At 38.6% G+C, this 25,925-nt stretch overlaps 1 protein-coding gene across 5 annotated transcripts in view; it reads right to left on the minus strand.

Annotated features, from left to right (window-relative positions):
- Positions 1–25,925, minus strand: part of CHAF1B (chromatin assembly factor 1 subunit B) — a 94,086-nt gene that overhangs the window by 31,454 nt on the left and 36,707 nt on the right. For 3 of the 5 annotated variants that reach the window (XM_020995977.2, XM_020995974.2, XM_020995976.2), the window contains exons 13-14: positions 25,290–25,384; positions 22,293–24,795 (exon numbers count right to left, since the gene is read on the minus strand). In XM_020995977.2, the coding sequence (XP_020851636.1) occupies positions 24,683–24,795; positions 25,290–25,384 (208 nt within the window). In that variant the 3' untranslated portion in view covers positions 22,293–24,682. Of the gene's footprint in view, positions 1–22,292; positions 24,796–25,289; positions 25,385–25,925 lie in introns of those variants that run through there. The other 2 variants (XM_020995978.2, XM_020995979.2) reach the window with 1 other exon arrangement.

The raw sequence follows: 25,925 nt of genomic DNA on the forward strand, positions 1-25,925 counted from the left end.
AATGATAAATGTTGGAGAAGATGTGGGAAAATTGGAACACTCATGCATTGTTGGTGAAGTTGTGAACTGATCTGACCATTACAGAGAGCAATTTGGAACTATGCCCAAAGGTCTATAAAAATGTGTATACCCTTTGACCCAGCAATAGCACTTCTAGGGTTGTATCCTAAAGAGATTATACAAGTGGGAAAAGGACCCACATGTACAAAATTATTTGTAGCAGCTCTTTTTGTGATGGCCAAGAATTGGAAATTGAGGGGATTCTCATCAATTGGGGAATGGCCGAATAAGTTGTGGTATATGAATGTAATGGAATATTATTGTGCTATAAGAAATGATGAGCAAGCAGACTTTAGAAAGAGTTGTGTGGACTGATGCTGAATGAAGTGAGCAGAACCAGGAGAACGCTGTACACAGTAACAGCCACGTTGTACAATGACTAACATTGATAGACTTAGCCCTTCTCAGCAATGCAAGGATCTCTGACAGCTCCAAAGATCTCGTGATGGAAAATGCTATCCATATCCAAAGAAAGAACTATGGAGTTTGAACGCAGATGGAAGCGTACTATTTGCTATTTTTTTTCCTTCTTTTTATTTTGTTTCCTCTTTCTGATGGCTCCTCCTATTGGTTCTAATTCTTACTTACAACATCACTAATGTGAAAATATGTTTAATAGGAATGTATATGTATAGCCTATATCAGATTATGCACTGTCTTGGGGGGGAGGGGAAGAAAAATTCAAAACTCAAAAGCTTATGGAAGTGATTGTTGATAAACCAAAATAAATTAATAAAAATTTTTTAAAAAGAACATAGGCTTGATAAGAAAGCGACTGATGATTAGCCCAAAAGAGTGTTAGTAAAATTGTACAGAAAAAGTCAGCACCAGGGCATTAGGGGTCATTTAGCCTCACCCAAGTCTAAGATACCCTCTAAAGCTCCTATCCCACTTGGATCATTCTGGGGAAACTACAGAGGATGCAGAATTAGAGGGAGGGCTCCATGAAGTGCTCAGAATCTGAGTGAGCCCATTCAGCAACCTTAGGCTTGTTATGCTGGATAGGGCCAAAGAGAAACCTTTAGAGTCACCTTAACCATCCCATGTAATTAATACCGTATAATATTGTGCCCCCAAAGGGGGGAAAGAAATTTCTTCTCTTTTGATGGAGGCGAATGAAGCTGGAGTACTTCATTATACCAGTTCTCTTTACAACACCATGTTACTTATAAGGAAGGTAGATGGCACCTGGAAATTTGAAAAGGACTACAGGGAGCCGAACAAAGCCATTGTGCCCAACATGACAGCTATTCCTGATCTCATCACTATTGTAGACCAGGTAGGCCCAGGCTGAGTGGTAAGGGGCTGTCCACTATGCCAAAAACTGAGGCCTCTAATCCAAGCCCTGGAGCTTTGCTTTCTCCACTAGTGCAATGGGCCCTTCCTTATCCTTAAGAATCTGACTCCGTTGACTATGGAGAGCAAATGGACACAGCAGCCACTCCTCTAGTAAAATGAGATACTCTAGAGATTAGGTGTCCTGGCAGGTCCTTCTGACATACGAAGATCCAGACTACATAGTACATATGTAAGAGAGCCTTCAGGGATGGGGAAGAGAAGATGTCCATCTATACTAATTCCTCGGCAGTGGATGTGGGTCTTGCCAAGTGGTCTGGGGACTGGGGAACACAGCACTAGGTAATCAAAGGTTCTTCCATTTAGTGTAATTTCACTGATGCTTCCCAGGGCATACAGTTGTTTGTGGGACATGCCGAGACCCATCAGAGACAGCATATGCCAAATAACCAGGTTAGAGCTATTCCAAGAACAGCAAAGGTTTGGGAGTGGATTCATTGCCAGTATGGACATTGGGGTGGTGATACCATGCTGTGCTGGGCAGAAAGAATCATACGATCCCTTTAAATAAGGGCTATTCCTCACCAAATGATCTTCATGTGCCAGTTGGAGTACCTATCTAACACAAATGGTCCCCACCCTGTCCCCCACTGGCAAAATGACACTCTCTAATCTCAGGGCAAGAGGTTTGCCCCCCTGTCCAATTGAAAGCTACATCATTATGCACTGTAACTGCCCAGGTCAGGTGCCTGACTTCCATGAAGACGTGTCTGTGACAATCAATGCCACCATGGGAAGAGGAAAGACTCTACAATTCAGGGGTTTCTAGGATCTAGTCTCCAGGAAGACTTTCCTGATAAGAATGAATTGGTTTTTATTATAGTTTCAGCTGACCCCATCTAGTCCTCCCTTATTCCTTCTCCAGTACAAAAGTGCTTTGGGCACAAAGCCCTGCCCCCTCAGAAGGCTCCATATACTCTGAAGAAGTACCTCAGGTATTCCTCAGATGGCAGGCTTCCTTTCCTCTGGGATGATTCAGACTATTCCTTTCCAGAAAGGGCTCCTCATCCTTCCCAGAAAGCCTCCTGGTTTCCTTCAAGTCCCACCTAAAATCTTATCTTCTACAGGAAGCCTGTCTGGATTCCCCTTTAATCCCTTCCCTTTTATTTCCATTTATCTTGTAAATAGGTTGCTTGTATATAGTTGTTTTCTCTCTCTCTCTCTCTCTCTCTCTCTCTCTCTCTCTCTCTCTCTCCCTCTCTCTCTCTTTTTCTCTCTGTTTCCCCTCTCCCCCCACCCCCCATTAGACTGTGAGCTCCTAGAGAGCAGGAATCAATTGTCTTTTGCCTTCCTTGTATCCTCAGTGCTTACCTCAGTGTCTAGTACATAATAAGCACTGAATAAATGTTTATGTGCTGACTTACTGACTGATGTAGGAGGGATATTGATAGGAGGTGTTTTGCTATCTAATAGCATGAAGGAGGTAAAACTTTCATTATATAACTGTGGTGGATATGTATTTAATTGAAAGAAATAGGATCCTCTATCTGACTTGACAGTAATTTTGAGTCCCTGGATGGGAATGAAGGATAATCCTTATTTAGTTCTTGTGATAAAAGGGAGTGGACCCTTCCCCATAGACCTCTAATGAGACAAAAGTTTTTCATCATCCCCTTAACATGGCTCTAGGGGAGGGGGAAATTTTGCTGGGTGACCCAGAGAATACTTATGTGAGGGGCATTGATGGGAGAACCTCATTATTATATCCTTAGATATGTTGCATGCAAAAGGCTTTTGATCAAGTTAGGCACTTTACTACTAATGACCCCGAGGCAGAATGAAGAATTGTTGGCGGTGCCAGAAGTGTCATCATCATTGCTGTGGCCCGACATTCCTGGTGCTGCTCTGATTTACTGGCTCATTGTCACTACCTTCCATTGGGAGACCCACCATGAACTGCAAAGATGTGGCATCTTCTACCATATGGAGTAGATCATTGAGATCTGAGACTTGGACCTTGCTGAGGGGCAGAAGGGGGGGTAGCAAAAAGAGACAAGAGACTGGGCAGCTAGGTGGCTCAGTGGACAGGGCACCAGCCTTGGAGTCAAGAGGACCCAAGTTCAAATTCAGTCTCAGATGCTAGCTGTGTGACCCTGGGCAAGTCATTTACTCCCAATTGCCTAAAAAAAAAAAAGGCAAGATTTCTGGCTTTTGTCTTCAACATTTTTTTCTTTCTTTTTGGTGTCTCTAGGTGTGTGGGGATGGAGGTGGGGGGAGGGAGGTGTAGGAGGTTTTTTTTTCCCTTTTTTTTTTCTTTTTCTCTTAGTATTGCCTATGGTAGGAAGATTGTCATATAAAAGCCTGAAAATATTTATGTGGTAGAAGATCGTCTAGAACAGGGTTGAGAAATTACAGCCTAAAATGCAAATACAATTAATTATAATTAACACAATTATTAAATACAATTTGAAAATGTAAAATCCATTCTTAGCTTACATGCCATGAAAAAACAAGCAGCAGGCTAGATTTGGCCCTTAGCTCTAGAGCTTTAGAATCTTGTCACTATGGAGGTGGTATGTAACAGGATCAGGCTTCTCCCATTTCACTGAAATGGGAATTAGTTTCCCCTAAAAGTCATCAGAGCTGTCCCTGGGACATAAATGACCCCTTTGACACAGCTTCCTGGTCAACTGAGTACATGAAAATCCCACTTGTGTGGAGTTAGGACCCCTTAAACCTGGTAGATTTCTGAAGACCATGTGAATCACTTGCCCTGCTGACCAGACATGAAGATGGCAGATGGGGGAAAGGGTCTTACTAAGGGAAGCTATGTAACACTGCATCCTTGTTGATGTGATGACCAAGTACTTATATATTTTGAAATCTGGTACTGCTAAGCCACTTTTCTTCACATGTTTTTCATCGATTCCCTTGATATTCTTGACCTTTTGTTCTTCCAAATGAGTTTTGTTATTATTTTTTCTAGTTCTGTAAAAATAATTTTTGGCAGTTTGATTGATATGGCATTGAATAAGTTAATTAATTCAGGTAGAATGATCATTTTTATTATACTGGCTCAGCCTACCCATGAGCAATTAACATTTCTCCAGTTGTTTAAATCTGTCTTTATTTGTATAACAAGTGTTTTGAAATTATGGATTTGTATTTTATATTGTCTGCAGTTACTTTAAATGGAATTTTTCTTTTTGTCTCTTCCAAGTGAACTTTGTTGGTAATATGTAGAAATGCATGTGGGTTTCTTTTACATTCTGCAACTTTGCTAAAGTTGTTCATTGTTCCAGTTAGTTTTTTAGTTGATTCTCTAGGATTCTCTAAGTACACCATCATATCATCTGCAAAGAGTGAGGTTTTACTCATTGCTTATTCTTATTTCTTCAGTTTCTTGTCCAGCATTTCTAGTACAATACAGCATAATAGCAGCGATAATGGACATCCCTGTTTCACTTCTCATCTTATTGGGAAGGCTTCTAGTTTATCTCTATTACAGATAATGTTTGCTCTTGGTTTTTTATAGAAACTATTTACAATTTTAAGGAAAGTTCCATTTATTCCAGGGTAGTTAGGTGGTGCAGTGGATAGAGTGCTGAGCCTGGAGTTAGGAAGATGAGTCTTCCTCAATTAAAATCTGGCCTCAGATGCTGGGTGACCCTGGGCAAGTCACTTAACCCTGTTTGCCTCAGTTCCTCATCTGTAAAATGAGCTGGAGAAGGAACTGGCAAAACACTCCAGTATCTTTGCCAAGAAAACCCCAAAAGGGGTCATGAAGAGTTGGATACCACTAAAACAACTGAACATACATACCATTTCTTCCAGTGAGGCTTTGTTTTTGAAAGCAGTCAGGAAGTAGTTTAAACAATTCAAGAGCCCAGCCCTCTCTCTTTCCCTATTCCTTACCTCATTCATTTTTTTTAAATTAAAGGTTATGGATTGCAATTGATCAAAGGAATTTTTTAAAAGGTGAATTTAAAATAATTTTTAAAACAACAAACTATAAACCATACAAATCTATGAAGGTTCTATTTGCAGCTGTTTTAGTCAGATGAAATCAGTACAATCTAAGTCCATAATTACTTTCAATAGATGTTTTCTGCTTTAATTTCTACTGTCTTTGCCTAGTAATAGTTGGGGATAGAAGAGGCTTGGCTGTTAAATAGGAATATTATGGAATTTTAAAATTTCTTTTATTGTTTAGGACACAGGACCACTCCTCCCACAAATTTTGATTAGCTAGAAGTCTATTTAATATTAACCTCATCTGAATAAAACCTGTCTCATGGGAAGTGAAAATTTACTTATATTCTTAAACATTCCTTAGACAAGAAGCCAGAGGAAGACTCTCAGCTTTCCTTGACTCCTTGGTGACATGAAAATCCTCCTTCTCACTCAGCCTTTTTGTGAATCCCCTCAATGTAGCTTAATCTATAAACTGACTTAGTTTACCTATAGAGTTTTTTTTTGACAAAAAAATTTGTTTCCTTAAGGAATGCAAGAGATTATGACTTTGTTAAACTAAGTTTGCTCAACTTTTATGATATTGAAGGAAGTACAGGATTATGAATCCATCTTCCCTGAAACTTTTATGGCCTAAGAGGAATGTACAAGATTGCAATATGTAAAAGAATTATTTCTCTGTCACTCTGACTTAATTTTGCCTATAAGAAGCCTTGTCAGAATCCTCATAGTTGTTCAGGTTTTCTCTGAGGCCTGAATCTATGCTTGAGCATAATAATAAAACATAGGTTTTTATCTCCATGATTTCTGTGTTGTGATAAGTCTATATTTGGCAGCAATTACCCACCACACAAACTCAGAGAGAAGACATTTCTCCCATAATAAACTTCGTGTAGGTGTTGACATTTATTGCCAGTTCTTTCTTTGAGGGTTCATCTCTATAGTCAGCACCCCTTTAAGAGAAGGGTTTTCTTTTTAAAGCTATGAAGGAAGAACAAGGGAAATGAACATGAAGTGCCTGAGAAGGCTATCATGGAAAGCCTGCTCCATCTCACTTACTGACTCTGTTGCCTAGAGGAATCTGGGTCCATGTTTTCCCTGCTTTTGGAACCACTATGTCTTTTCTGTTCCTCTCAAGCCCCCTACTGGGAAAGTCCCAGCAATTACACGGAGAATGTCTCTCTCCCACTGACAAATCTATGTAACAGTATTCATTCTCCTATTTCTCTTTCCTCTAGTCATTTAATCTCCAAGGGCATAAAGAAATCAATAACACATTAAATGATGATGTTTTCTTAAAGAAAGTGGTTTCCTTTAAAAACAACTGACAAACTTGAGCCCAGAAATTCTAATACTAGGCACATGTGGCCAAAAAGGTAATTGATTTTAAAGAAAAAAATAAATGTTCCATATATAGCCAATTTATCCAGGTTTATGTAAAATAAGTCCATAAAGGTAGAAGGAGTAGAGCAATGAGAGTAGGGGAATAATATAGTCAGATCTGGGTCTTAGGCATATTAGAGATGGAGAAGAACAGAGAATCAGTAATTTGATCTGAGTGGTTTAAACTGCCCTTATCAGCCAGCCCTGAGTATGGTAGACAGGAATCCATGCAAGATGAAGTCAAGCTCTTAGGTTATCAGGGCACCACTGTCAGCACAGAGGGCTATATTCAATAAAGCAGTGTTCTCCAAAGTGGGAGCTGTGCCTCACTTCCAAGGGCCACATGGCGTGACCCTAAGGGATCCATGATCAAACAATCCAAGTGTGGGAAAAGGGGTAACATCTCACCTTCCCTTAAATAGCCAAGCTTGGGGCTCATCTCCAAACAATAATACCTATCCTTATCCTCCAACACTCACACACTATGCCCTCTTCTTTCTTTGCTCAAGCTCTCAAACTCCCCACTTTTGCTTCAGGCATAAGCTCTTCTGGGCAATGACAACCTACTCATTATGCAGGTGCCACTAGTAAAATTTATACTCCCCCCATTTTCATACTCTTGCTCCCATCACCTCCAGATGAGCCAATCACCCCTCATAAGGCAGTGAGCCGTGAGTAAGTATCACTTTACCCTTTTCATTTTGGGTAGGGCAGAGAGAGTTTAACAGGATTAGCAGACAATCTCCATCAAAGATCAGATCACGTTATCTTTCGCTCCAAATCCACTCCCCTTGGCAAACTACAAACTGCTTTCCAGTCACCTAAGTTTACAACCTTGGGATCATCTTCAACTCCCCTATCACTCCACATACCCCAATCAGTTTCCCAATTTTGTCATTTCTATATCTATAATCTCTCTCCTCTCTGTCCCCTTCTCTCTACTCACACAACAAACACCCTACTTCAGGTTCTCATCATCTCTTATCTGAACCATCACACAATAGCTTCCTAATTGGTTTTCCCACCTCGAGTATCTCCTCTTTCTCCAACCCATCTTCTGTACAACTGCCAAAGTGTTTTTCCTAAAACATTATTAGTACAATAGTGTGTAAATAAGTCAATAGATATACTGGGAGTGTCTGCAGGATCAATAAAGTTTGGAGATCACTATAATGGTAATATAATGTAATATAATAAATATAATAAAACATAATATAATATAATATAATATAATATAATATAATATAATATAATATAATATAATATAATATAATATAATATAATATAATATAATATAATATAATATAATATAATTAATATAATATAATTAATATAATATAATAAATATAATATAATAAATATAATATAATATAATATAATTAATATAATATAATAAATATGATATATATCAATATAATGCAATAGCTAGAATTCCTCACTGGCCTTAGGATCTGTTGGAACACAGGAGGCTTGCCCCCTGAACAGCCACACTGGACTGTATTCTTGGTGAAGTAATAACCAGACTGCAAGGACACTGCTTGGTGACTATATTTTTACTATATTGTATAGGGCCAGAAGAGTGACAGCCAAAGAGGCCCAGAACACAGGTTGTACAAAGATGTGAAAAAAGGGAGTTGTGGAGAGGGCATGGAGGAGTTTGTGCCAGTCAGGGTTGACTATGTTGGGGAAGGGGAGAAACTCAAATGACAAGAGAGCAGATGGAAGTAGAGGGGATGATGGCTCCTGGCACTGGGGAGCATGTGTGAAGTAGGATTTGTATATGGGAGACCATTTCCTCCTACCTTGGCAAGGCAAGCAATCAACAAGCATTTATTAAGCTCCTACTATGTGCCAGTCACTACACCAAGCTCTGGGAATACAAATACAAACGATAAGAAAGACATGTGGGGCAGTGGATAGAGCTCCGGCCTTGGAGTCAGGAGGACCTGAGTTCAAATACGGCCTCAGATACTTGACACTTAACTAGCTGTGTGACCCTAGGCAAGTCACTTAACCCCAATTGCCTCACCAAAAAGAAAAAAAAAAGACAATACATAATGAAAGCTGAAAAGACAGGAGGTACCTGGTCTGGCACTCTCCTTAAATGGAAGTTCTGGGAGGACCCCTCCCCCTCCAATAAGAAGGAAGGGTTTCAGGGGCAGAGAGGGTACTTCTGAAGCATAACTTCCAGTGCTAAGATGATCTTTCACGATTGAGAGGTTTCTGAGGCATCATGGAGGAGTCTCGAGGAGTGCGGCCTGCTAGGAAATTAAGTTGGCCTGAGCACCCTCCTTCAGTGGAGTTTCTGGAAGATCCCTTCACCCAACACAATACAGTTGAAAAAGGACTGGATTTAAAATGAGAAGGCCTAATTTTGATTTCAAGCCCTGCTTTTTACTGCTTGGATCTCCAGAAGACTTCACTCTCGACACTCAGATTCCTTATGTGTAAAGTGAAGGAGTCAGAGCAGCTGACCTCTAAGGCCTAGAAGCTAAGAAGCCTTTGGCAAAGTCCATACTTACCTGGGCTCTATGTAACTCTGTGAACAGTGGTGGTTTGACATACTGTGAGACCCTTAAATACTGCACTACTTTTCTTATAATGATTTGTTTTCAAACTAAGGAATTATACTGTAAAACTTTTGGAAAAACAATTTAAAATGGCAAACAGGTTTATTGTTTTATGATACTATTTCTGTCATTTGAAATACTTTTATATTCGTGTTAAAAATTAAAAGTTTCAAAATAGATAGGGGACAAGGAAATTAAACATTCCTGGCTATACTTTCCTTCCTCCTGTTCCTAGCTCTGGCCAACAAATCCTCCTCTGAACCCTGGTCATTCAACCCCTTCTTCCACCCTGGAACAAGGGCACTAGAAAAAGAGCCAGGCTAACCGCTTTGAATCTGCTAATCTTGAGGCCCTAGGCATGTGCCTAGTAAATCTACTGGATAATCCAGCATTGTCTGTGAAGACCAGTCAGTTGCCATAGGAATTCTCATTATGTAGCACAATGATCTCACTCACAGTACACATTGGCAGCAAAGCAGTTTGGGTGGGTGGATAAGCCACTTCTCAGACTGTCTTTGTGCCAGATCAACATCTCCCTCCCCACCCCTCAAGGAAAAGGAAATTCCAGGTAATGATCAGAACATTTTTAGATCTTCATTCCAAATTCTTCACTTTACAAGGGGTTTCACCACAGGATTCTTTTGAATGGTAAGTGTCCAAAATACGGTTTGACTTATAAAAATTCTATTTATATGCAACTTTCCAGGAACGTATTTATGTTATGTTAAAGTGAATCTCTTTATAAATGCAGATCTCTAGTCCCTACAAGAGGGCTGTGTGGCTATCCTGCTATGCTGCTTCAGCCCCAAAATTACTGAATTTCGTTGGAGATCAGAAAGATAGGATAAGTCCTCACCATTCCACCTTTTCCTTAGAGAGTTTGAACCTTTGTTCACCAAGTCCACTATTAAAGTGGTTGAATCAATGGCATTCTCCTTTCAAATTCAAAGCATAGTTAATTTTCTTAGATTATTTGGAAGTATTGGACAAATTGATAGTGCCTTACCTAGCTAAGTAACTAGTGTTTCTTGAATTGAATTGGATTTGTTGAATTGAAATCCATTGACAATTATTGTCATAGTAATTTTCATGATTTTATCTAATCACTGATGCCAGAAATCCCTTTGATGCCCAGGGTCACAGAGACAAAGCTTTTTTTTTTTTTAAATACATATTTAGGGATCTCAAAACAAAAATAGTCTAGGGAAATTAACATTTAGACTTAAATTTATACTAAGGCACCTTTCCTGAGAGCTTGTTTTGGTGAGTACCTGAGGGTAAAAGGGAGTGTAGGGGAGTTGGATAAATGAGCACTGAAAGGTAAAATATAAAATTTACAGTAGTATTGGAAGTGAGTACAAACTTCATGAAGACAACTCTCCCAGGCAGTCAAAAAGCATCTAATAAGCATTTATTATGCCAGACACAGCTTGATCCCTGCCCTCAATGACTTCACACTCTAATGGATGAGATAATGTGCAAATAACTCTTTACCTACAAGATATAAACCATAGAAATGGAAGGTAATTTCAGGGGAGAGGCATTAGCAGTGGAAGAAGCTGGGAAAGGCCTCCTGCAGAAGCTGAGATTTGAACTGAGTCATGGAGGCCAAGGAAAACAGGAGAGTGGAGGAGGGTGTTCTAAACATGAAGGACAGTCAGTGACAAGGAATAGAATCCAGAGAGGGAGTATCATGTGCACAGGACAGCATGACAGCCAGTGTAGCTGGATTGAAGGGCACATAACAAGGCGGAAAGTACAAGACGAGAAGGTAGTGAGGGTCCAGGTTGTAAAGGGTTTTAAATGCCAAATAGCACAGTCTATGTTGGACCTTGGAGGTAATGGTGAACTCCTGGAGTTCACTACATAGGAATGCCACATGGTCAGATCTCCAAAAGACTTCGGTTGCCAAAGTTCACTTAAAATTGTAGTGTTAAGAGTCAGGAGGACTTGAGTTCAAATGTGGCCTCAGACACTTGACACTAGCTGTATGACCCTGGGCAAGTCACTTAACCCCACTGCCTAGCAAAAAACCAAAAACAAAACAATATAAAAACTGTAGTGTTAAAATGATTCTGAAGTTAGGATCATCACTTTAAAATTTGAGAATAAGTGGGAGACCAGGGTAAAAGCTGAACCGTAGAGTATTTAGTTGTCCTTGCTATCTGGATTTGGACCAGAGCACCACCACCACCGACTTATCCAACTAGCCTCTATCCAATGAGAAGCTGGGAGTCGTTACTGGTCACACAGGGTTTCTCCTTTCTGCCTATTCCAAAAGCAGCTTCCGTTTGAGCACTCTGTGACTGTTACTGATCACATCCAGGGCAGCAATGCTTTGGAGCCTGTATCTTAGCACGGTTTTTGTTACTTTGCTTGCATTTCAGGCTCAGTTGAGCTGGCTTGCTAATGCATGTCAGTTTCATTCAGTATCTCTCACACTTTCTGTGTGAGAAAAGAACACATTGACAGAATAATCCCCTTCTTCACTTAGCCTTTGCATTGGAGCTGCCTGCTTTTCTCCCCCCACCCTGAGGAGTACAAATATTAAACAACAGACTCAGAATTGTGCATGAGGACCAAAGTCTTAGAGGATTAAGAAACTCTGAAGCATTCACTTTGGAGACAATGGCTGTAGAAGCATTTCTATAAGATAAAAGCTCAGACAGATGGAGATGGTGGGTAAAATTCTCAACAAAACAAGGCACAGAAGATCACTTCATCAACAAACTTTTACTGAGATGCGGAGTCTGCCATCTGAATTGAGACTATGGTATTGCTGAGGGGTAGAGGGAGGGGTGAGGGTGTTTCACAAAAAAGACAGAAACAGCACAGAAGCCAATTTGGGCCTGGTGAGTAAAAGACCCCAATGTTCCCTCTCCAAGCCATATTCTGATGGTCAACAACGGTGTAAGTCTGGGTGTGTTCAGACATGGAACTGAAGTCCTTTACAAGGTCCAGGGAGCGCTGAAACACCTGACACTTTCTTGCCCAATCTTTGTCCACTATCAATGGATAAGAATAATAACTCTTATTATCTTAATATTTTAAGGATTTTTTGACAACAACCAAGAGGGTAGGTGTCACAAGGATTATAATCCCCATTTTGTTTTTTATTTGTTTGTTTTTTGGCGAGGCAATGGGGTTAAGTGACTTGCCCTGGGTCACACAGCTAGTAAGTATTATGTGTGTGAGGCCAGATTGGAACTCAGGTCTTCCTGAATCCAGGGCCCGTACTCTATCCACTGTGCCACCTAGCTGCCCCTATAATCTCCATTTTGTAAATAAGGAAATTGAAGTTGGAGACATTAACTAACTAGCCCACAATCACATGGGTAATAAGTGTTGGAGCCAATACTAGATATCACAACATTAGAGACACGTATTCAAACTGTTTTGTTGATTATCTTTATTTTTTTATTTACTTTTTTTTTTAAGGCAATTAAGGTTAAGTGACTTGCCTGGGGTCACACAGGTAGTGTAAAGTGTTTGGTCTGAGGCCGGATTTGAACTCAGGTCCTCTTGACTTCAGGGCCAGTGCTCTATCCACTGCGCCATCTAGCTGCCCCCTGTTTATTATCTTTTTTTTTTTTAAGGAAGTTGGGGTTCAGTGACTTGCCCAGGGTCACACAGCTAGTAAGTGTCAAGCGTTTTGGTCTGAGGCCGGATTTGAACTCAGGTCCTCCTGACTTCAGGGCGGGTGCTGTATCCACTGTGCCACCTAACTGAGCCATGTTTATCATCTTTAAAAGCAAGGAATAGTTGCAAAAATGAGACCTCCTATTTTGTACACCAATGAAATGCTTCTGTCTGTGTAAAGTTTTGATCCCTGTTAGAATGCATAACTACCTTTTATGCTATTAAAATAATAAATAGAAAGTATGATAAGCACACTAACACAATCTAATTATTAAGGTCCAGTCATTCTGGAGAGAAATTTGGAACTATACCCCTGAAATCACTGAATTATGCATATCCTTTAGCTTGGTAATACCACTACTAGGCTTATATGTGTATACAAAAATATTTATAGCAGTACTTTTTTAGCTGTAGTAAAGTACTGGAAACAAAGTGAATGCCTATGAAATAGGACTGGCTCAATGACTTATGGTGTATGACTATAATGGAATATTATTGTTTGATAAGAAATAACCAAAGGGAAGGGTCCCTAAGCATTTTTAAGTGTGTACTATATGTCAGGCAAGTGCTAAGCATTAGAGATAAAAAGAAAGGCAAAAGTGGTCCCTATCCTCAAGAAGCTGATATTCTAACGGTATTCAGAGAAACCTGAGAGTAAAAGGAACAGAACCAGAAGAACAATTTCTAAGATGACGATATTGCAAGGGGAAAAAACTAGAAGTCTTAAGAAGTATGAAATGATCATTACAGTTCCAGAAGACTGATGAATCAGGCTTCTCATCTCTTGGCAGAGAGACAATGGATTTACTTTGGATGACTATATCTATTTGTTGCAAGAGAGGATTTTTATTTATTTGTTGAGTAGTTAATGGAGGGAATGGATCAGAGAGGTAGTGATAGTGACACCAAAAAAGGAAGGAAGGAAGGAAAGAAAGAAGGAAGGAAGGAAGGAAGGAAGGAAGGAAGGAAGGAAGAAAGGAAGGAAGGAAGGAAGGAAGGAAGGAAGGAAGGAAGGAAGGAAGGAAGGAAGGAAGGAAGGAAGGAAGGAAGGAAGGAAGGAAGGAAGGAAGGAAGGAAGGAAGGAAAGAGAAAATTTCCCAGGATTGAGGGAAGAAGCCATCATATTAAGATGCAGAAGGTCCCATATCCTCTGAAAACACTATTGGGACTTAGAGATGCACCACTTTACTATGAGATAGAATCAGTTCTAGACACTCTCCACCCCAAACCAAGAATTCACAGAGGGACTCCTGTAGAGATCCTATGATAGGCAGGCTAGGCCAGGTAAAAAAGCAGCCCAGAGGCCATATCACAAAGGGTTTCCTGGAGCCTTCAGAACAATTCCCGCACTCCCTGCCTGAGCTCACTGGTGCTCAAGCCCAGCTCAGCCTGAGCCCTCCCTGAGGTCATGGCTGCAGTAGAGTGACTTTGTGGCAGGTGGGCCAGAGAGTGTGCTGGTAAATGATTAACAGCCAGCTCTCTGGGGGAAATGTACATACATTATCACTTTTAAGTTTAATCTGCATTATTAACCACTTCTCTTTTAAAGTCTAAAGTCAATGAAACAATAAATCAAGCCCTGATTTGTAACTTAGCCATTTCTGAGATGTAAATGGCCACACAGAAATCTTAGCAATCAGGTCTCATGAGTTAGTCTGAGCGGACTACAGCAAACCAGATAGCCTAACACATCACTCCTCCCCCGGGCCAAATATATGTGTGTCATACATGTATATGTATGACACACACACACACACATACAGAGATACATATGCCTAGATTTTTCTTTAACCTCATCAGAGTTCAGCACGTGCACTGATGACGGTAGCATGCTGCTTTCCTACAAGTGGTAATCGCGTTGTCCCGAGTCTGCCATTTGCTCTTTTTGGTTGGCATACAAGCTTGTTGACTAGATTGGTTTTCACTGCAAAACCTACGCCAGCTTCACAGCACTCCCCTTCACTGCAGCCACTCCAGAAAAACATGTATCCAGCTCTGATTTTGGTAAGGTCGCCTTCATTTGCCAGCCTTTTTTCACTCTGGGCTGCTACTTGGACGTGATACTTGCCAACTTCTCTTGCAACAAGAACTTTGAAGTCTTTCGCATCTACTGGATTTTGTGTTGTCCACAAGCATGTGCATGTTCCACATGCCAATGGTGAGTGAAACATCTTTGCAGAAGTTTTTGTACTTGTTTTGTGTGTTTTGACCACATGGTGGGATCCCCGCCTGCCATGGTAAGCAGGCGAGGGTTAGGTGATGCATACAAGTTTTAGGGCACCTGTTCTAGCCCCTTCATCACACCAGGAGGTGAGCAGCTCAGACACCCAAGGGGCTGCTAAACCCCACTGCTACTTCCAGTGAGAAGATGACTCTGTGGCCTGGACCACCTGTATGCAGGGTTGTAATTACAGCTCCCACTGTATATGTACCTGTTTCATCACTTGCCTGTTGGCACAGGACTTTGAGATTGGGAAAAATGGTAAAATGGTATGGGTTTTGATTTGCTCATAAATTGGATTTAACTGAGGCAGAGTTGCATGAAGTTGTCAGCCTCACTCTCTCTTCCAGAGTCATGAAAGTCCTGTGGCAAGAAGAAGTCAAGATGACTGATGATGGCCCAGGATGCAGTGGATGACCTTGGTGTCTTCAATGTCTAACCAAGTTCTAAGAGCTCCACAGCACAGCTCCTTCAGTCACTTTCAGGGCCACTGGAACAAATTGTTCTCAATTTCCCATTCTGTTGGGGAAAGTTTTCATATGCTTAGGGTAGATATCTCTTTAACTCACTGAAGGGTCTGACACCCTGAGTTAAACTCAATCTCATTTAATCTTCTTGCTGAAAACCGTTTACCGGGGTATGGCCATTGCACATACCACAGCTTCTTGGATCCACAGGTGAGAGTTGGGTGAATCAGGTGTGTACTAAACTGGAAAGCAGCCACAAAAAGGGGCTTGGCAGTCCTCACACTGGAGGTGCTAGCTTTCCCTAAACACATCCTACAGATGGCTAAGTAGAAACTGAAAGATAACCAATCACCTCCTGAAAGAAATCCCAAAATGAAAACTCTCAGGAAATTATAGTCAAATTCCAGAGCTCCCAGGTGAGGGAAAAATACCACAAGAAGCCATAAAAACCTCCCAAACAAGTTCAAAAAAGAAAAAATAATAAATTCACCATTTTCAGATGATAATGAAATAAAAATTATATTCAATATAGGGCCTTGGAAGCATAGATTAAAAATTAATTAGAAATAAAATAACTTAATCCTAAAGAATGAGTAGATTGAACAAATCATAGAAAGAATAAAAAATTTCATTAAAAATGATGACAAAATAAGACAACATACCAAAATTCGTGGGATGCAGCCAAAGCAGTACTTGGGAGAAAATTTATATCTTTAAATGTTTATATCAATAAAAGAGAAAGAACAGATCAACAAACTGGACGTGCAACTAAAACAATTATGAAAGAAAAACAAATTGGGTCAGTCATTTTTCAATAATGTCTTGACTCTTCATGACCCTATTTGGGGTTTTCTTGGAAAAAATACTAGAGTAGTTTGTCATTTCCCTCTCCAGCTCATTTTACAAATGACAACACTGAGGCAAACAGGGCTACATGACTTGCCCAGAGTCACACAGCTAGTAAGTGTTTGAGGCCAGATTTTAACCCACAAAGATGAGTCTTCCTGGCTTAAGGCTATCCATTGCACCACCTAACTGCCCCAAGAATGAATTAAAAATCCCCAATTAAACACCAAAATAGAAATCCTGAAAATCAAAGTAGAGATTAATAAAATTGAAATGAAAAAACCACTGAACTAATATATGAATATATAGAAAACAGTTTTATGAAAAAAACAGAGAAACTATTGGCTAATTTGATTTTTTTAAAAAAGAAGAAACCAAATTACCAAGCAATGACGGTGAAATAAAAGCAATTATTAGGAACTATTTTGCCCAAGTATATGCCAATAAAATTTGCAATCTAAATGAAATAGATGATTGCTTATAAAAATATAAATTGCCTAGATTAGGGAAATATAGCTTACCCAGAAGAAATAGAATATTTAAATAAGCCTATGTTAGAACAAGAAATTGAACAAGACATAAATGAGCTTCTTAAGAGAATAAAAAACAAACAAACCAGGACCAATTGGATTTACAAGTAATTTTACCAAACATTTAAAGAATAATTAATTCTAATACTATATAAACTGTTTGAAAAAATAAGTAATGGAGTCCTGTGAAGTTCCTTCTGTGAAACATATTTGGTTGTGATACCTATATCAGAAAGAGCTAAAACAGAAAGAAAACTATAGAACAATTTACCTAATCAATAGTAATGCAAAAATTTTAAATAAAATATTAGCAAGAAGATTTGTATCAGGAATTCAGGGCTGCTTCAATATTAGGAAAACCATAAACATAATTGATCATATAAACAACAAAAAATCATATGATATTTCAACAGATGCAAAAAAAACTTTCAACAAAATATAACACCCATTCCTATTAAAAATAATAGAAAGCATAGCAATAAGCATAGCCTTTCTTAAAATGGTAAGTGGTATCTATCTAAAACCAAGAGCAAGCATTATCTGTAATGGGGATAAACTAAGAGCCTTCTCCAGTAAGATTAGGGATGAAGTTAGAATGTCCATTATCATCATTATTATTCACTATTGTACTAGAAATGATACCTATGATAGTAAAACAAGAAAAAATAATTGAAGGAATAAACATAGGTAATGTTACAGGCAATAAAAGTATCACTTTTTGCACATGATATAATGGTATCCTTATGGAACCCAGCAATGGAGTGACAAGTGACAATATTGCCTAAATTGATTTGTTTATTCAGTGCCATGCCAATCAAACTACCAAAAAATTACTTTCTAGAGCAAAAAAAAAAATCATCTGCAAGTCAAGAAAATCAAGAGAATCAATGAAAAAATGGGAAGGAAAGGAGCCTAGCAGTACTAGATCTCAAAATATATCACAAAGCAATAACCATCAAAATAATTTGGTATTGGATATTAAATAGACTGGTTGATCAATGGAATCGATTAGGTAACAATATAGAGAAGCAAATGAGTATAGTAACCTAGTGTTTGATAAACCCAAAGATCCCAGTTATTGAGGCAAGAACTCACTCTCTGACAAACTTGCTGGGAAAACTAAAAAGTAGTCTGGCAGAAACTAGGCATAGACCAACATCTCACACTGAACACTGAGATAAGCTGTAAGTGATTTGTACATAAAGGGTGATATCATAAGAAAATAATGGGAGCATGGAAGAAACGACCTGTCAGATATATGGATAGGGGAAGCAAGAGATAGAAAGGTTCACAGGTAAAATAGGTAATTCTTGCTCTATAAAATTAAAAATGTTTTGCATAAACAAAATCAATATAGCCAAAGTTAGAAGAAAATTAGGAAATTAGGAAAAAAATTTGCAGCAAGTTTATCTACTAAAGGACCCCTTTTCTCAAATGCATAAAGACTTGAGCCAGAGGCATAAAAATAGGAGGCATTCCCCAATAGTCAAAGAACGTGAACAAGCAGTTTTCATAGGAAATGAAAGCTATCAATAGTCTCATTTTTTTTTTAGACAGTTGGGGTTAAGTGACTTGCCCAGGGTCACACAGCTAGTAAGTGTCAAGCGTTTTGGTCTGAGGCCGGATTTGAACTCAGGTACTCCTGACTTCAGGGCCGGTGCTCTATCCACTGTGCCACCTAGCTGCCCCCAATAGTCTTATTTTTAAAATGCTCTAAACACCAATAACTAGAGAATACAAATTAAAACAACTCTGAAGTATCACTTTACACCCATCATATTGGCAAGATAACAGAAAGAGAAAACGACAAATGCTGAAGGTGATTTTGGAAAAGATATACTAATGTACCACTGGCGGAGTTGTGAACTGGTCTAACCCCTTAAAAGAACAACTTAGAACTATGCTAAAAGGGCTATAAAACTGTGCATATCTTTTGACCCAGCAACACCACTACTAGGTCTATACCCCAAGAAAATCAAAGAAAAAGGAAAAAGACCCATACATACAAAAATATTTATAACAGCTCTTCTTGTGGTGGCAAAGAATTGGAAGGTGAGGGTATGCCCATCAACTGCAGAATGGCTGAGCAAGTTGTGGTATAGGAATGTGATGTAAAACTATTGTGCTACAAGAAATCATGAAGGGGATGGTTTCAGGAAAACTGATGCAAAGCAAAGTGAGCAGTATCAGGAGAACAATTTACATAGAAACAGCAATATTGTAAAGATAATCGGTTGTTGTCCTTTGTTCTCCAAGAAAACCAAAAGGCCATCACTATGCTAGAGTCAAGGCACAGTGTGTCTGACTGTAGCTGATCAGACCAATACAAGCTCAGAAGGCTCTACCACACAGTCCATGTGAACATTTGGGGTAGATTCTCTAAATTTGTGCATCGTGGTTTTTTTTTAGCTACTTCAATTCTATTTCGCTCATAGAGCAGAGCACCCTCTCTTGATGAGGGCATGCCCATGCTGGGCAGTCCTGTGCCAGTGTCTCCCACGTCACACAATCAGTTCCAAAGTTCTTCAGAGAAACCTTGAGATTGTCCTTGTGTCACTTCTTCTGACCACCATGTGAGCGCCTGCCATGTGTGAGTTCTCCATAAAAGTTTTTTTGGCATTCAAACAATGTGGCCAGCCCATCTTAGTTGTGCTCTCTGCAGTAAAGGTAATTAACTGTGAAAGACTATAACAATACAATGATTCATTGCAACTCCAAAGGACTCATTGTGTAAAATTCTATTCACCTCCAGATAGAAAATTGATGGATTCAGAGTGCAGAATGAAGCATTTTTTTTGTTTTCTTTTTCAGAACATGGCTAATGTAGAAATATATTTTGTATGACTTCTTATGCATAATATCATTTCTTGGCTTCTCAATGGGTAAGGGCAAGGCTGGAGGAAAAGTAAGAATTTGGAACTGAAAATACAAATAAAATTTAAAAAAAATAAACCTCTTCTCCTATCCAGTTATGAAAGACATATTTTCTCTGCTCCTGTAATTTGTTTTTGCTAAAACCTTTTATAACCTATGTCTTATATCTGAATGGAATTTGTTATGATATATAACATGAAATGCTGGTCTAAATATTATCTTTGCTTTTCTAACCCCAACCCTTACTAAGCTTTCTCACATAGGCACTCCTCTCCTCTGAACACTACCATCACCCTGGTAGGACCTCATCACCTCAAACCTAGACTATTGCAATATCCTACTGGTTAGTCCGCCTGGAACAAATCTCTCCCCACTCTAGTTCACACTTCACTCAGATCCCAAAGTGATCTTCCTAAAGTGCAAGTCTGATCATGTTACCTCTGCCCTGACAAAATAAATTTCAGTGACTTCTTATCATTCCCAGGATCAAATATCAAACCCTCTGTATAGTATTCAAAGCCCTTTGTAACCACCACCACCACCTTTCCAGTTTTTTTACACCCTACCACATATTCAGCAATTCAGTGACAATGGCCTCTGTTTTCCCTGGAACTAAACAGTACATTTACTAACTCTGGACATTGCATTGGGTAACCCAATCTTTAAAAATCAAATCAAAACAAAACAAAATTGTATTGCTAAGACATGTTTTATAAAAAAAATTTTTTTAAATAAGAATGAAGAAAAAGATGGTTTCAAAGAAACCTAGAAAACTTGTAGGAATTAATGCAGAGAAAAGTGAGTAGAACTGGGAGAACAATTTATGCTACATCAACATTGTCAAGAAATACAATTTTGAAAGATTTCTACTCTGATTCACACAATTACCAACTGTGATTCCAGATAATGAAGAATCCTATCCACAGAAATGTGATGAACTAGTACTATGCAAGATGAGAGACATTTTTGGACATGGCCAATATGGAGATTTATTGTACTTAACTCTGCTCACTTGTTACAAGGATTTGTAACTCACTCTCTCTCTCTCTCTCATTTTGGTTGGTGGGGGTGGCAGGGAAAAGTGAGAGTGAAAAAATGTTCACCAGAAAAAGATTTTCAAAAAGTATATTAAGAATGAAGCATGTTCCCTATTCGTGGCAGAGAGGTGGTAGACTACAAGTACAAAATGAGGCATATGTTATCAGGTAGCTCTCTGTTCATTCATCTTGCCTGTCTATACTTTTTTTTTACAAAGAAAGGTTCTACAAAAGGGATCAGGATGATGGACATGTATTTTAACATTTTCTAAAAGAGAAAAAAAAGCACTGGCTGTTCCTTTATTTCTGGTAATGTATTTTGAGCTCCAGTAATAGAGTAGTATGATCATTTTTCATACAGCCATATACTTTATAGAGTGAAGCCCCAAAAACAAAAAGCCTACTCTCCAATTATCTGCCCACTCTGGACAGATTATTTGAATGAGTGGAATCCCATTTCTGACTCAAAGGTGTAACCAGGTGAAAAGGAAGACAATCATAATGAAGTCAGTTGTCTATTCAGTGACAGTCTGGTAGGAATCATCTATATATGCCCATGATACAAAAAGTGAATGGCATCCAGCATTATGAAAATTCTACTGCCCATTGCTTTAAATCCAGTCAATCAATTTACCTGCTATCTACCTGAGCTAAGATCATAGATAATAATCCTAAGAGGATTGCCTGGAACACCAACTTGCCCAAGGTTACACAGCCAGTATGTGTCAGAGGTGAGACTTAAGCCCAAGTATTCTTGACTCAAAAAGCAGCTCTCCTTCTACTACTGTTTCTCAAGCCAGGGAATATTAGGAATAAAAACTTTCACTGGAAAAAATTTTCACTGAAATACCTTTTCTTCCATTTCTTATAAGAACCCCCTATAATTCAGAGGACCTGTGTTCAAACTTCAGTTCTATTATCCACTACCTATGAGACCTTAAACAAGTCATTTCACCTCTCCTCAAGCCTCAATTTCATCTGTAAAATGAAGAAACTGGATTAGATGACTTTCTGCTCTAAATCCAAGAGCTTACAACTCTGCTTTCTACTTTAAGAGTAAGAGACTGTCCACCTTTCTTCACTTCAAAAATCGACTTCTCTTACCCCAAAGCTACACTAAACATATCACAAGATAAAAAAGAATTTTATAAACATAGATGGATTTTAACAGCACAGGTCTTTCCTCATTAAATATGGAACATTACATGTTAAGTATTCTAGATTAAAACTCTTCACAGATTCATATTCACATATATATGAAGAGGAATGTGTAGAATCATGCTCAGTAACTCACAGGATATGTCACCCATAGCCCTAGCCTGCATATAACTTTCCTCAAGTGAGTAAGCTTTACTTTTTATTTTCCAAGATGTTTGGATCAAGCAATCAAGAGGAACTTATATTTTCAAAAACTTTATTGTTGCCAGAAGTACAAGATAAAGAAAAATTTTAATTATCAAAGGGCAGTGAATTCATTAACCGTTTACTTTTGGAGGATGCTGTTTTACAAGTATTTATTCCTTTTGCCATTTAATCTGTCTCGAGTCCCAGCTGAATTATTTTCTATTTTGGTTCATTCATGCTGGCTATGTGAAAAGTGACTGGTATCCAGCATTATAAAAAGTCTATTTCTTTTTTTTTTGTTTTATTGGCGAGGCGATTGGGGTTAAGTGACTTGCCCAGAGTCACACAGCTAGTGAGTATCATGTGTCTGAGGCTGGATTTGAACTTAGGTCCTTCTGACTCTAGGGCCAATGCTCTATCTGCTGTGCCACACAGCTGCCCCTAAAAAGTCTATTTCTACTCCATTTGTTATCATTGTTTCGGTCATGTCCGATTCTTTGTGAACCCACCCTGTTATACCGAGGTAAAGTCAAACAAATGATTCCATTGCCTTGTATCCAGACAATCAATTTACCTGCTCCCTACCACAGCTAAGACAGCAGGTAATAAATATTCACAACTGCCTGAAACAAAGTTTTGCCTTATTTTCCAACCACACAATTGCTCCAGATTCTGAACACCTGGGTTCTAATCCAAACTCTGATTATTCACTACACCTATACACCTTGCATATTGTCATAAAAGCTTTTGGATTTTTTTATTAGGTCTTTATCATTTGGGGTTCAGAGCTGCCACTTCTGCTGGGAAGGTTACTAAACTGGCTAAAGCCTTTCTAGAGGTCTGTTAAAATTAGCTTAGACTCTTAGTCATTAGGTAAGGAACTAGACAGGGTAAATAGAATGTGACACTTGCCTGGATTCCTGACAACTCCCATCTAGATGACACATTTACAAATTCACTGGCTTTGACTCAGTAGATATCTTATGGCATGTAAATCTCTCCTCTCAATTAGTCCACTATAAGCTCTCCAAAGGTAGCCCTGAAGTATAAATCTCACAAGTCTTGCTTCGAAACCTAATTACCTTAAATTTATCTCCGTAAAACTTTGTTTTTCTTCCCTTGGGTAATGTGTGAGATTCTGTCTCTCCATTCCTTTTCCCCTCTGATATAAATGAAAACTATATAAGCCTCCTGAAAACTCTCACTATTTTTTCTGAGCTCTGAACCTATGTTTAAGCACAAAAAAGCCTCGGTTTTAATCTCTAGGATCTCTGTGTGGGGATTGTGTCATTTGGCAGCAATTCCCTCTCAGAAGAACTCAGTGGAAATATTTTCCCCATATTAACATGTAAGTTATTTCCCATTTTGAGGGTCTGTTTCCTTATCTTTGAAGCTGAAGTGACCATGGTCAATACAATGACCACTCATGAATCCAGAGGACTGAGGATGAAACACGCTCTCTGCTACAGAGAAGTTTTGGATTTAGAGTACAAAATTAAGGACATATATATTTGTACATAGATATTGAGGGAATTTATTTTCCTTGACTATACATCTCTGTTGCAAGAAATTTGTTTTTCTTTTCTATTCTTTTCTTCAATGAGGTGGTTGAGATAAAGGGGAGGCTGCAACAGCAATGAAATGTAAGCATTTTCAGATGAGCACACTGTATTACTAATTTTACTTAGAGACCTCTCATGAAGTTGGAGTAATCTGTAAATGTTTGGAATGTAAAAACAAAACAAAAAAACTTTTTAAAAAATGAAGTGTGGACCAGATTAGAAAATATCTAACGGCTTTTCCAACTCTAACACTACTGTATTCAGAAAGCTTAGTTTTTAAAAAGCATTTTATTATTGTTACCCATAAGGGCTGAGGTAAGCAAATCCAAGACACATGGTGAGCTATTTAAAGTAATTTTTGAAATGCAAATGAAGTAATTATGGAAAGCTATAATTTAAATTACCAATCACTTCACAGCCTCTAAAATCCAAAAGATCAAACCTAGAAGAGATTACATTTTCTCCTTTTTTTGAGATCTAATCTTGGAAAAAAAGTTCCATCATTAGGAAAATGCTTTAGAATAAGGGGCAAGGTTCATGAACTTTCGCAACAATTTAAACATTTCTAGATGGCTAACGAGGTTTAGAGTTCCATCTTTAGGAGAACAATGCCAATTTTTAATCTAAGGATAAATACTTTCATTCTCCTGAGTTAAAATATGTGACAAATAGAAAGAATTGTTTTTGTTGAAAAAGCAGTACAAGCCAGTATCTTCTACTACAAGAATCATGCTTCAAGAGCTTGCTGCACCTGGGTTGGAAGCTGCACAAGTCACATACTCCATCAGATAAGCCTCCTTCTGGACCCAAAGGCCTCTCCTACTTTGGTCATACTATGGCTAGGTAATGAAAGTTCATCAGGAATCCAGTCTTCCAGACTTTCAGCTGCTTAAACCTTGGCTCCTTTCATTTTCAGAAGATGGTGAAGTAGGTGTTTCATTGAACCTGAGGCGTTTTGATTCTGGAGAATTGCAAAGAGTGTCTTCAGGTATCTCTACAACATTGAGAAGCATAAGTATGTGGTTATGAAAAGTCCAACAGAATGTAAGCTCTTTGAGGAGTTAAGACTAATTTTTGTACGATGCTTTGCATGTTGTAAGGTGCTTGATAAATTATCTGTTGAGTAGAAACCAAGGACTTCTTAAAGTCAGATGTAACTTACTTTAACAAAAACAAATTCAATATCAGTAAGAGGATGAATTGTGCGGAGGAATCTCAACTAGATAAAAGAGGCAAATATAGGTACGGTCTTGACAAATATGGACTCTACCATCTAATTGCCCTGGGGAACAGGGAAGGCAGGTCAGCTTCTGTGATAATTCCATCCATAATCTCTGATGAGTTATTTATAGGAAACTAGTAAGTATCAATATGCATGACAGTTTTAGGAAGTTATACCTTTCATCACTAGAAGATAATATGATAAAACTAATAAGAGATATGAACTTTCAGCCCAATGGTTTAGTTAAACAATTAAAATTTACTCACCTGGCTGACATATTTCTACAGATGGGCTAGAAGCAGAGTTGACTTGTGGGGTGCATGTCTGAGCATCTGTCTTTAAGGCCATTAAGTTTATTCTCCTAGATTAAAAAAAAATAAAATGATAGGGCACATGGTTGAATAATGGATAGGCATTCATTCTATTTTTGTCTGGTAACCAAATTAACTTTTTTTGCATTTTTTAGGAAACAGCACAGCTATTTAGTAATTTTCAAAAGTAGATAATGCTTGAACTTTCAGCTGAAAATTATGCAAGTATTCTTAAAATGAAATAAAGAGTTTTGGGAAAAGAGCACAGCCTGGAACAGAAGTTTACTAGTGATGGATAATTCAATTGTACAGAAATCTGCTGGACCTGTCTATAATAAAAGCTTATAAATTCCTAGCTTGCCCTAATAATTTCATTCTTCATAAAATGGAGAGAGAATGATCCCTGATCCTGACAAAGTAGTACAAAATATGGGGAAATTTGGGAATCTGTGACTACACCACCTTAGAATTTGTGATAGTAGGAACACAAATCCTAGGTTTTTAAAGATTTTAAAGGATTCAGAGAAAAGCTAAGAAGATTCCCATTACTTAAAATTCTAGAGGGAAAATCTGCCCAAGCAGACCAGAAGT

Source organism: Phascolarctos cinereus, unplaced genomic scaffold, assembly GCF_003287225.1.
Source record: "Phascolarctos cinereus isolate Bilbo 61053 unplaced genomic scaffold, phaCin_HiC Scaffold_726;HRSCAF=1367, whole genome shotgun sequence".
Classification (NCBI taxonomy): Eukaryota; Metazoa; Chordata; class Mammalia; order Diprotodontia; family Phascolarctidae; genus Phascolarctos; species Phascolarctos cinereus.